This window comes from Hibiscus syriacus, unplaced genomic scaffold, assembly GCF_006381635.1.
Source record: "Hibiscus syriacus cultivar Baekdansim isolate YM2019G1 unplaced genomic scaffold, ASM638163v2 tig00113721_pilon, whole genome shotgun sequence".
Taxonomy (NCBI): domain Eukaryota; kingdom Viridiplantae; phylum Streptophyta; class Magnoliopsida; order Malvales; family Malvaceae; genus Hibiscus; species Hibiscus syriacus.
Window position 1 is genome coordinate 705,148 of NW_024063468.1, and position 12,759 is coordinate 717,906.

A 12,759-nucleotide genomic window follows, 5' to 3' on the forward strand; every position below is an offset into this window, starting at 1 on the left:
CTCCTTCATAAAAGGGCTGCTTCATGTATAAACAGTAGTCGCTTATCTAAATAATTTAATCAAATATTATCTTGTAATTAGATTGAAATCTTTATAAAAAAATCACATAACATGATTTATTTGTATGGATCTAAATAATTTTAAGTTAATTATATTTATTTGAGAATATATTAATTATAATATAAAATATTATAAAACTATATTTATACTATCAATTATATTATCAATCAAAATATAATAATTTTGATAAGTAATATTAATTTACATTACAACATTATGATATTAACGAAAAAGGAATGAAATGATAACAATAACAATATATTAACTGTAATCGAATATTTAAATTATGAACATATATATATATAATTTTGAAATGAAGTATAACACAAAATTAAGTAATCAATTTGTAATCAAAATGAAAAAAATAAGTAATCATTTATTATATGTGTTATAAAAATATAGTGTAGATATTAGGGGTGTTCAAAATCATATACTCGTATTTTCAGGTACCTGAAATATTGAGTATCCGGAATTTTCAGGTACTAAAATATTAGTTCGTGTCCTAACATATTATTTTCCAGTTACGTGTACCCGGTTCATAATTTTTTTAAATTATATTATTTAAAAAAATATACAGAAAATTCTAAAATTTAAAATTCAAATGTATATAATATATAACTCACACGAGGTTTAAAAATTCAAAATACATAATTGAAAGAAAATTTATTAAGAATTAAAATAAAAATATAATTAATTTTTAAATTTTTTGAAGTTATAATAAATATTTAATAAAATAATTTAGAATGTTAATGTGAAACAAGTTAAGAAATTAAGAATTTAGAATGTTATGGTGGAAAAATTTAAGAAATTAAGAATTTTGAATGTTAGAGTAAAATAATTTGAAAATTATAAATAAAAATTTAATATAAAACAACAATATATATAATAAACCGGCTATTGGGTTGATGATACCAGGTTAAGTAAGATTTTGTGCTACGGACTCTACCCGAAAACCCAAAAAAATTAGCGTATTTTCAAAAAAAAAATACTCGATATTTTTTTTTAATTTGGTCGGGTCAACCGGATCGGATATTTTTGAACATTATGGTAAATATCATAAATTATATTTATAATTTATTGAATGCTAGAATTATAATTAATTAAAAATTAATTTAATATATAATTATATAAAAAAGAAAGTGATCTAAAAATTAATTAAAAATTTCGGATACCAAAAATAATAATTCGTATCCGATTTGGAAAAATTGGATTCCAAATTTTCGGATTGGATATCTGAATATCTGAAGTCGAATTTAAAATTTAATTTGACAAAAAATTAATTTAAAATTTATGATTTAATAAATATTCGATACTTTTACTATTTATATATAATTATTCACACATAATAAATTATTAAATATCCTAATTTTTATCGGGTTAGGGATATTATTGGGCTACTCATTTATTAGGGCGTATCTAAAACCTAAAAGCCTAATTTTTTTTAGATTTTCGAATATTCCGAAATTGAAATTTATCCGATTCAAATCTACTCTAATTATCCAAATTTTTTCCAGATATCTTATTAAAATTATTCGAAAATAAAAAACGAATCATATATCTAAATTTTCATATCAGATCGATAGGATTGTATCTTTTTATACACTCTTACACCAAAGTAAATTGATTCGTACAATATATATATATTAGTTGAAAGGGTTGGGATATATAATTAAATAAACCTATGATACATATATACTAATAAGATCACATGATTTCTGATATCAGTTTGTCGACACCTTTTTTTTTTTTACCATATAGGTAAAAACAGTTCGACTTTTAAAAGATGATGGTTTTTTTTGGAAAAAAATTAATGAAACCATGTGAGTCGCCATCAATTAATTTAAAGTGCGATTAAAACACAAAATATAGGAAAATTTTAATAAAACATTTTATTTAACTAAAAATGTCAAAATTTAGTTTACAAAAATCAGAAACTGAGTTCGGTAGTTAGTTACGCATGGGGAATGAGTAACACCCCACAAAGCCCAAAAATTGGTACCTAGTCGATTACTGTATATTCAAAATTATAAATTTTAAGTATAATATTTTATTTAATTTAAAAATCATTATGGATGCTAAGTTTAGAAAAAGATGTCGACTAAGACCAACAACGACCACCCTCGAGCATGTAATACGAAAGCTTCATTATTGATTTACATAAACAAACATTGCCTTAAAGTTTAAGAAATCATGATATGAGGTTTTGAAAAAGGATGTAGATTTACTTTGAGAATTACCAATGGTCACACCCTAAACATAACGCGGATGATACACTATTATTTCCTTGATAAATGAACATTGCCTTATTATTTTAAAATTGTGATGCAATCGCAAAACTATTTAAACCCTAATTATACTAGGTGGGTAAATTAAGGTTTACATAGCTTAAAGTGTCAAATTATAAAATTTAAAGAACCTAGAGGACTAAACCAAAAAATGGAGGCTCTAATATTAATCCTAATTTACTTTAACCAATTATCGAGTCGAATAATCGAAATGGTCCCTTAGACATGTTAATGCGAGAGCCAATTCAGATTACTCCCTGAATTAAAGGACTAAATTGAAATCTAGCCTAAAATGGAGGCTCTAATTAATGACCTAATTAATTATGATCCATTAAGTTACTGACTAAAAAGTTGAAGGACTAAATCATGAAAATTCTAAAATTAAGGCTCTAATTATTAACCCTAGTCATTTTTATCCAATTATTGAATCAAATAATCAATGTGGACCCTCTAACATGTTAATGCGAAGGCTACATCGAATTATTCCTTATTTTTAAAAGTTTGATGACTAATTTCAAACAGAAAAATTTAATCTAAATTGGGCAATTTAAGACTAAGACTAAAATCAAACAAGTCAACAAAATCATAGGCCAAAAAATTAAAAAAAATGAGGAATATAAGAAAACTTAAGATAACAGATAAAGAAATGATTTGATATGAATGCATATAATAAAAAACTAATTAAGAAAAGGACATAAGGTTATGGGCATAAGAGAAACGAAATAAGGAAAGAAAAAGATAGCATGAATTAAACGACAATTAATGCCGAATATTTGGCACGAACATGAAACGTTAAATAGGCAAATTAAATGGAAGGTTGATTTAATGAAGAAAAAAAAATAAGAAACAAGCTAAAGAACATTGTACATATATATAGCGAATACAAAAATGGAAATATTAAAAATTAAAACTAAAATTAAGCATTTTAAAAAACAAAGAGCTAAAATAATGTAATAAGGGTGTGTTTGGTTGGGGGAATGTGAGATTCCCATGGGAATGAAATCTACATTCCTCTGTTTGGTTGGGAGAATGTGAGATTCACATATGGATATCACTTTTTCCCATATGTATGGGGTAAGGGGGAGGTAAGATAGTAGGCTACCCCCAACACCAGGTTGAGAGCAACTTCCGTAAGAGACCTCCGAATTATGAAATGCCCTCCGTGGGACTCGATCCCACGATCTCAAGGTTAAGAACCTTGTGCTCTACCAACTGAGCTGGATGGTCATTTCAGAATGTGAGATTCACATAAGAATGAAATTCACATTCCCCCGTTTGGTTAGTCAGGAATGTCATTCCCGGTAATCTTACATTACTAATAGTGGGTTTTTTTGGGTATATTACTGGGAATGTCATTACCTCCATTTCCTTAGGTATTGTTGAATTAGCGGTGTTTTAGACTAAAATACCCTTAATTTTTTTTCCAAAATATTCTTATTCTGTCATTGAATAATAAAAATTATACGAAAGTTAAATTACAAATTTATCCTTCAAACTATTTTAGATTTACAAAAAAAATTATAATTAAAATTTTATATGAAGTTTAGGGGTTAAAATAAAATTTACCATTTCATTAAACTTTTTTATATTTTCATTTTGTAAAAAAATTATATAAATTTATAATTTAAATTTTTTAAAGAAAATATAATAAATTTTCCAATTGTTAAAAAAATATAATAAGGATTGATCAAAAACATTCTAATAATCTTTATTCCTTTAACCAAACACGATAATCTTACATTCCTGCTAAACCAACCAAACACAAAATACAACATTCCAGTAATCCTAATCTGGTATCTTTATTACATTGATAATCTTATTCCGTGAACCAAACGCACTCTAAAGGAATTAATCTACTAGAACCTATAAACTGTTAAAATAATAGACACGAGCTAATATAAAATAAAAATAACATTATGACATAGTGATTAAAATGGAAGTAAAAAAAACTATACATCCAAACTAAAATAAATCAAAATATGACATAGTATGGTAAAAAACATAACGTGCTAAAAATTAGGGGATTAACTCATAATTTCCAACCTAAAAATAAAATGTGCAAAATAGTGGAATCAAGATCGAATCAATAACGAACGTAAAATGCAAAAAACAAAAAAAAAAAATTAGGAGGATCTAAACACGATTTTGCCCTAAACTATAGCTACAAAACTCAACTCATTTTTTGTTTGAATCATTTTAAAACTAAAACTCTAAAAAAACTCTCCTCTCTTTTTCACTCTCTCAACGACTATCCCTCTTTCTTGATCAAACTATCCCTCTTTCTTGATCAAAGGCCGGTGACCTCCGTACATCAGTGGTGCTCCTCCTTTCCGACCACCGTATACGGTGGTATGATAACCTAAACTTAGGAATGGCAACGGGTGGGGTTTGAGGAGGGTTTTGCTCGTCTCATCCCTGAACCCGAAATGAATCCCCATCCCCGACCATGATCCGATCCCCATCGAATTTTTTATCGAGGCGCTCCGTCGGGGATTTTTTTGCCCCGTCCCCAAACCCGACCCGAAATATTATACTCAGACCCGAACCCAAATATTATATATATAATTAAGATAAAAAATATAAAATATTATATATATTATATATATATATAATCGGGGCGGGGCGGGGATACCTTGCCCCAAACCCGACCCGAAAAAATTATCGAAAAAAATCTCTGATACCCGATCCGACCCGATATCATCCAAACCCAACCTGACCTGAACTTGACTGGGTTTCGAGTTTTCCGTTTGTTCGGGGTTATTCGGCCATCCAACCTAAAACTGAGCCCCAAACTCACAACAGCTTTCTTATGTCTCTGAATCCTGATTTTGGATAAAAAAAAACGAAAATAATGATAGAAAAAACCTCTCCAACATTTCGGTTTTAGCACTCCGACGACACTACAGTTATAAACGGTGAAGCCTCTCTCAACGCAAGAAAACCGAAGGTAAAATAACCCTCGCCTATTCTATTTCTTTTGTTTCGAAAAAACAAATAACAAAACTACTGAAGAAAGATGAAAAGAAAGAACCTTGAAAATGATTTTTGCTTCTATTGCTTTCTCGGAAAATGAGGGCCGAGTGCCCTTTACAAATGTTTTCTCATTTTACAAAAGCATCAAATCCCCACCTAATCTACTTGCTTTCTGCCATTTATCTGTGCATGGTTGTTGACGAGTACGAGCAACAGGTAGAGAGCACGGCTGTCTTTCTTGGGTCAGTGGGCATTAAACGCCTCCGATTTGGTGAGATCTAATTTGGTGGCTCCGACTTGACAGCGCGACTGGGTGGCGAGAAGACACCAGAATGGTGACGCGATGGATTTGGTGATGACACTAGCGGCTAACCCTAATATTAGGGTTAAGGTCAGCCAGACTGTAACTTTAGCAGCATCAAACAGTTGGAGGAGGGTAACTTTTAATAGCCATCAAAGCAAAATTAGCCCACGTAAAAGCCCGAGCAAGTCAACTTAGGGGAGTTTCTCCTAAGTCATCTACTTCAAGTGTCAATCGAAGTTTTATTAAGGAAAAGAACTCCTGGACACATGACATAATCTGACCCGCTCCGAAAAAAGACCTTTTGTAAAATAGCAACTTAATTAAGTCAACTCTCCTCCTATTTGACGTAGATATGTGAGAAAACCTCGAGTTCTGGTCGCCTTCTTTGAACCATTTCAATCTGGACTTCGGAAATTCAATGCGTTCTTCTTTCCTAAGCGATTTCCACAGCTCCTCTTTGTACTTAACAATAGAAGTTAAAGTGTTGGAATCAGACGTTCCCTGCTGTACTGAGATTTCCAGATTGTGAATCATCACTTATAACTCTACAATAGAACCAGATAAATCTAAGTGATTCTTCTCAGACCAGTGTCTGATAGTTAATTTCAAACATTTAAGGATGACAACCATACCGATTCTCTTATTTTCCATTTTCAAATCTTGGATAGCAGAAACAACCATCTCTTCAAAGTCATCCTCTCCCAACAGGTAATTGAAGAGATTGAAAAGCTTCGACCCCCAGTTGACAAGCATTCTCAAGTTGACTAACTCTTAATCTTGTATCTGAGACATCACCATCCTCGTTCTACTCAAACATGTCATCTCTCTATCTTGCTTTGATTGATTTGATGAAAATTCAGATTAGAATGAACGTTTTGATCTGATGCCCTATCAAACTCTGTTTACTCCTCTGGTCAGGTGTCGGTGAAATTCCCTGCTATCTCATGCTTGTTCTTCTCTAAATAACTTACTCCAGCCCTAACTTTAATTAAATACGATTTTCACACATTTAACAGTAATGGAGTTGGGGATGTCGAAGGGACTTTCAACTCTAATAGACAGTAATGCTACCGATAAATCCTCTTTTAGTTTAGTATCTTCATGAATACTAACTAAACTACCCCAATGATTAGCCAAACTTGAAGAAGGATTTGTGCCAATAGTTTGAGAGAAACACTTATTAATGAAACAGTGTAGAAAGCTAATGGCCTACCATTCTCCATAGCCAGAGGTTCAAGAAGATCAAACCAGAAGTAAATTTCTCGTTTTTATTCATCCAAGCTTCTTTATTCATGCTTGATCCAAACGTAACAATACAAGAATTATGAGCAAAACCCCACTTTGTCACTTTCACATTAAATCCATCGCTGAATAAGGTTCTTTGAACAAATTCTAGATCATAAGGATTTTTCAGAATACCCGTCTATGAATGTTTAATCCACTCATTCTCTTTTGAAGGAATGAAAACATTCATAAGACTTTTATCCATTTTGTCCCTATTTTTTCTTTTTCTCCCCATCCTTTGGAGGACAAAGAAATCTTTGAATTGCTCATCAATGCTTCCTTATACGACCTTTCGTCTTTCTTGGTATCAAAGATCCTTCCACGCATCTTGTTTGACATTTCCATTTCCTCTATCTTTGGGGATCCATTGAAATTGTCGGTAGGGCTCAGGATCTTTTAAGTGTGTCCCTATATGAAGGGGCGGATGCACTAAGCCCCCATCGGGCCAAGTGCATCCCATTATTTTGTAAATGTGGTTAAATTTAGTTTAATGTGTTAAGGAAAAAAAATTACAACTTTTGTATACACATTATTTTTAACAAAAGAAAATTAAAATTTTAGACCCCATTTTTAAATTTCTGGATCTGCTAGTGCCTATATGTCCAGTAAATGGGTTGCAAATCATCAAGCATCTCAACCATACATACATACATAACGTACATGAATTCATGCATTACATACATGCATACATACATATACTCTCTTTTGGGTTTCCCACTGGTCGAGCTTTCAGAAAGAAACAGTCTGTATGCAACATTGAAACAGGTTCGAGCATCCTTGGTTGATTATACCCTTATTGCATAATTTCATAGTCATGTTTACTGATGGTGCAATCATGTAGTAATTAGCAAATCAGCTGAAAGCTGCATTCTTTACATTGAGCGGTGATGGACCTAAAATTTTATATTAAAAATTATAAACTTAAGAAAATTATATTAGAAAGATAAAAAATGCGATATTACAAAATTTTAGAAATACGAAATAGATCATTAATAAAAATACAAGAAAAATATCAAAATTATATGAGTATTTAAAAAAATTTCAGAAAGTACAATCACACTAAATCATATTCTTACTTTTTTCTCATTATGAGGAATACAAGTCATAAATGGGTCCAGTTGCAACACTAAATCAACAACCAAATTATCACTAATAATGTGGTGGTAAAGACCCATTATCTTGGTTTAACCTCATTAACACACCCTTTTAGCTCTTAAAAAACATGTTTATTGGTGGTAATATATATATATATATATATATATATATATATATATATATATATATATATTGGGGTCACAAAGCAAAAGCTGTGTTATTAATATATTGTACTTCTTTTAAGGTGAGGTATCATCACCTTAGTACGCTGATTTTGATTGGTTGATTTGATTGTGAAAATTGCAAGATCGGTGATGGGGCCGAGGTTAACCGCGTGTTTAATTAATGATCGGTAGGTTAAGCAGTCCCAACGTGAATTACCTGTCAACAGTATTGATCTGTTTTTTCTTCCTATTCAGAGAGACAGTTGTAGAGTCGTAATTGTTTTTGTTTTTAAATAATGACGTTTCTGCATCTAAAATCTAGGGTTGGAGTGGATCCGGATTTGAATTCATATTATCTTATAATTATTTTTTATCATGAGTGATATTATATAAATTTATCGTCATATATTATCTAAATTTTAAAAAATAATTAGAATGTTACAAATATCAAATTTCTGACTCGTCCTAAAACCTAAAAAAAGTCTTATTTTTTTTCTTATTTTTCTTGAATTTATTAAATATTTGTGTTGATACTTATTGTTTATTCTCGAATTCAGTTTTTTTTAACGACAAAAGAGATCATTAAACTATGAAAGATATATTATACAACGAAAATATCCTTAAGAATAATGTAATCGATTCGCCAATTTGATAAAATGGAAATTGTAATATTTTTTATGTGATTCAAAAGATTTTTCGTTATTCACGTGCTAAACTGATAATCATTGTTTAAATTTACTTCTCTCCAAAAATCAATAGACTGTATACATGCGAGTTAGGTCAAACTTCAAAGACAAGCATCCATAGGATACCCTTTTCCAAAATAGTTTGTTTTCTCTAACTATTTACTGCTATTTGCTATGGCCATGTAAGTATATGAATGCCATAACATGCATGTACATACACAGTGCCCTAAACGCATTCTATATCAGGGTCTCCTCCATGTTTGAAACTTACATGTTAACTTAATCTTGCACTACAAAACATGAGTAGATGTGAGAGCTACGGCGGCAGCCAAAGTTCCTCGGGCTACCACTTTGGTGCCGATGAGAAGCCAAGTGCACCGACCTTAACACTACCGATCCGAACCCCATATGGCATAGGCATTACCCCAGAGAACCCTCCATCTCAATATAAACCAAGTTCAGAGAAACAAACTGACAAAACCATATGGGGGTAATGTCTACGCCATATGGGGGTCGGATCGGTGATGTTACGGTGATAGTGTTGTGAAATTGCAGGATCGTCCATCAACAAAAGTTCAATCAGTTCCTGGTGGAGATTCTTCCTTGGGTTACCTGTTTAGGGACAAGTGATGCAATAATTCTTCCCTTCTTACAAGTTTAAACACATCTGCAGTACTTATGCTAAATAAGGGATTCATTTTCCCCATATCAGTGTGGAATTTGCCAGGGTTTACTGTTAATATATGGTGTGTTTTCAAGTTTATATATCCATAGACTTGAATTTGTCGTATAAACTTTGAGCAATTATTAATGAAGTTTGTCGTTTATATTAACTATCCAAATTTGGATTCTGGGATTTTTTCAGATGAATCTTTCTGAATAATTTGTTAGTATTAAAACTTCCCAGTGCTCTCCCTTTTTTATTTCTTAATTAAAAAGAAAAAGCACGATGCTCTTGTTTAATATTCATGGTGGTCAATAGGAAGCAATAATTGAACACTTCCCCACTTGTCAATTTGCAACTTTTTTTAGCATCTTCACTATGCGGAAACGTACATGAACCTAAATCATTTTTCTTCAGTAAAAATGATTCGATTTATTCAAAGAAAAGACGAGAGATAGACTCATTCATGTCACAAACAAGTCATGTTTCATCTCGTCTTAGATTATTTTTTCACTTCAGGTGACAAAGAAGCAAAGTTGAATGCTATTAACCTAATTTATATAAACTCCGTTGAATGGTGCACAGCGACATCATACATATATAGGGAATTCCAGGGAACGAAGTCGATTCCCTCTACATTTTTACATAAACATCCCATAGGAGATTCTCTTAATGAACTGGATCTGGATTGAATTGCACAGACTCCCTCCAAATAAGCTCTTTGATGTGATCTTCAGTGCACGATGATTGCTCGAAATTGAAACTGAATGGTCGAGGACAGACCGGCTCATCGTTGGTATCGTGAAGAGATGCCAAGTATGGGTGACAAAGGGCCTCCTCAACTGAATAGATGCAAGAAAATACTTAACCTCAGTTATGGGGGGACCGAACAGATTCTAGTTTCTTGGCTTGTACCTGTAATTCGTTTGTTGGGGTCAAAGACAAGCATTCTTTCTAGCAGATCAACAGCTGCAGCAGACATGTTTGGGAACCTAACTGAAAACTGTTGCTTCCTGCACTGTGGGAGCTGTCTGAAGTACCTTCGGGCGTTGTTGCTTCGGAGAAATCCAAGACTGGCATCGTCCGGTGAACCGATCAACTTTTGTACACATTAGAAGAATGTTCACGTTAAAAATGAACAAACTGACGTTTATGTCTAGAATGGCAGACCGTAGGTAGAATAATTGAGTACCTCGGTGATGAGTCTCAGCTGATGAACATAATCTTTGCCCGGAAACAGGGGCTCTCTGGTCATAATTTCTCCAAATATACAACCAACAGACCACATATCAATTGCAGCAGTGTATTCTGAGCAATTAAGGAGCAACTCCGGCGCCCGGTACAATCGAGTGACGACGTATTCGGTCATGAAATCTGTTTCGGACGTGGTCCTCGCCAATCCGAAGTCCGCGATCTTAAGGTCACAATTCGCATTCAAAAGCAGACTGCTTGGCTTAAGGTCACGGTGCAAAACGTTGGCAGAATGTACATACTTCAGCCCTCGTAACAGCTGATATAAAAAGTACTGCAGAAGGTTTCATTATCAGATTCATGTTATATGCAGTATTTGGTGAAAAGTAAGTTAAATCAGTGACATAAATGTCCAGTCCCCATAGCCTCTTTTATCCAAACCTGACAATGATCATCTCTCAACGGTTGGTCGGATCGGATTATGTGATGAAGATCAGTGTCCATCAATTCATAAACGATGTAAACATCGTTGAAGGTCTCCTTCTTCGGTGGTCGGATGACATCCTTGATGCCAATGACCTGCAAAAAGAGAAGCGGAAACACAATAGATAGCCTCATTAATATAGGAAATGGTACAGAAAGGGCGTACGAACTAGGAACATTGAACAGTAGATGGCAGATGCCTGATTAACCTTAAGGTTAATTTATTAAGGTACATGAATGATTATAAACAAAATTTTTATGTTCATTTAATAAACGAATACGAATAGAGTTGTGTTCAGTTCATTTATATTTTCAAACAAATTCATTTATAAGCTCGTTTATTTGGTTCTCTTTTTATATATATATTAAATATTGATGAAGGTAGAGATTAAATTGAACATGGGATGAATATTAGAGTTTAAATTGTAAAGTCTATGAAAATTAAGAATTAGTGGTGCAATTTCACAATTTTTCTTTTGATTTGTAAATAAATAAAAAAAGGGTATGATAAAAAAAATGTTAGCAAGAGTCATGTTGGCAAACGCTAAACAAATAAGTTTGCAAATATTAAATGAATATATTCGGAAATATTAAACGAATCCAACACAAACATGTTTAAAAATAAAATAAACATAATACTAAAAATTTAAATGAACACATTAGAAAAAAAAAACGAACACGAATACGGTACATAACCTTATATGTTCAAACATCTGATTGCAGATTGCGGAAATAATTATAGAGGCCAAGCTTACATTTTCGTGGTTCATGTGACGAAGAAGCTTGATCTCCCTCAAAGTCCTTTTGGCATCCACAATGTTATCAAATGCATTACCAATCTTCTTAATAGCAACCTCTTGACGCGTCTCTGAATTGACAGCAGCACTGAAGGAACAACAAAAACATACCCAGGAAACAAAAGAATCAACCAGGAAAGATAAACAACAATCCGAAACAACGCCAGATAGAAGAAAGATTTCAACAACAACATCAGAATAGACTTACCAAACAATACCATTAGCACCTCTACCGATAGGACGAATAGGAGGCACGTACTTACTGGACACCTCAAACAGGTTACCGTACACATTGTAGTGTACGTATTTTCCTCCATGAGTCAGAACTCCCTTCACGCTGCTTCCTTCGGAGCTCGACTGCTTTGTACTCCCAATCTCCTTCTTCATTTTTATGTGTGTTTTTATCTTCCTTCTCTTCTTCACCTGCTAAAACCAAGTTATTAACGTAAAAAAAAGGAAATTCAGACTAGGTTTGTTTATATCTGGAGAATCATTGTTGGCAACTTTGGGTTTTTTTAGTAGTTGTAATGTTTCTCTACACTGCCAAAAAAATGTTAATTTTTTTGTGAAACTCAGACAAGGAGAGGTTTGGTTTGTTTGATGTGATCAAAGTTTGGTGGGTCGAAATCCGTGAAATGAAAGGAGATTTTTGAAAAGTGAAACTGAAGTAATCCATCCAACTTAACATGTGGTATCTTTTAACATCAGCCATGCGAGATGGTGCCAAGTATTCCCTTAGCCAACTGCTTTTCCGATATGGTGGTTGTGCTGAT

At 32.6% G+C, this 12,759-nt stretch overlaps 1 protein-coding gene and 1 pseudogene across 1 annotated transcript; one reads left to right on the forward strand and one right to left on the reverse strand.

The window, feature by feature from the left end:
* The first annotated feature begins 9,150 nt into the window (after positions 1-9,150).
* LOC120186890 lies at positions 9,151-9,708 on the forward strand (annotated as a pseudogene).
* Positions 9,709-10,059: 351 nt separating this feature from the next.
* On the reverse strand, positions 10,060-12,414 carry LOC120186882 (mitogen-activated protein kinase 2-like). The gene is made up of 6 exons (XM_039190714.1): positions 12,195-12,414; positions 11,945-12,074; positions 11,148-11,285; positions 10,708-11,040; positions 10,431-10,614; positions 10,060-10,357 (listed from the first exon to the last, which is right to left on the reverse strand). The coding sequence occupies exons 1-6, from the start codon at positions 12,371-12,373 to the stop codon at positions 10,185-10,187; spliced, it is 1,137 nt and encodes a 378-aa protein (XP_039046645.1). The 5' UTR covers positions 12,374-12,414; the 3' UTR covers positions 10,060-10,184.
* Positions 12,415-12,759: the final 345 nt, after the last annotated feature.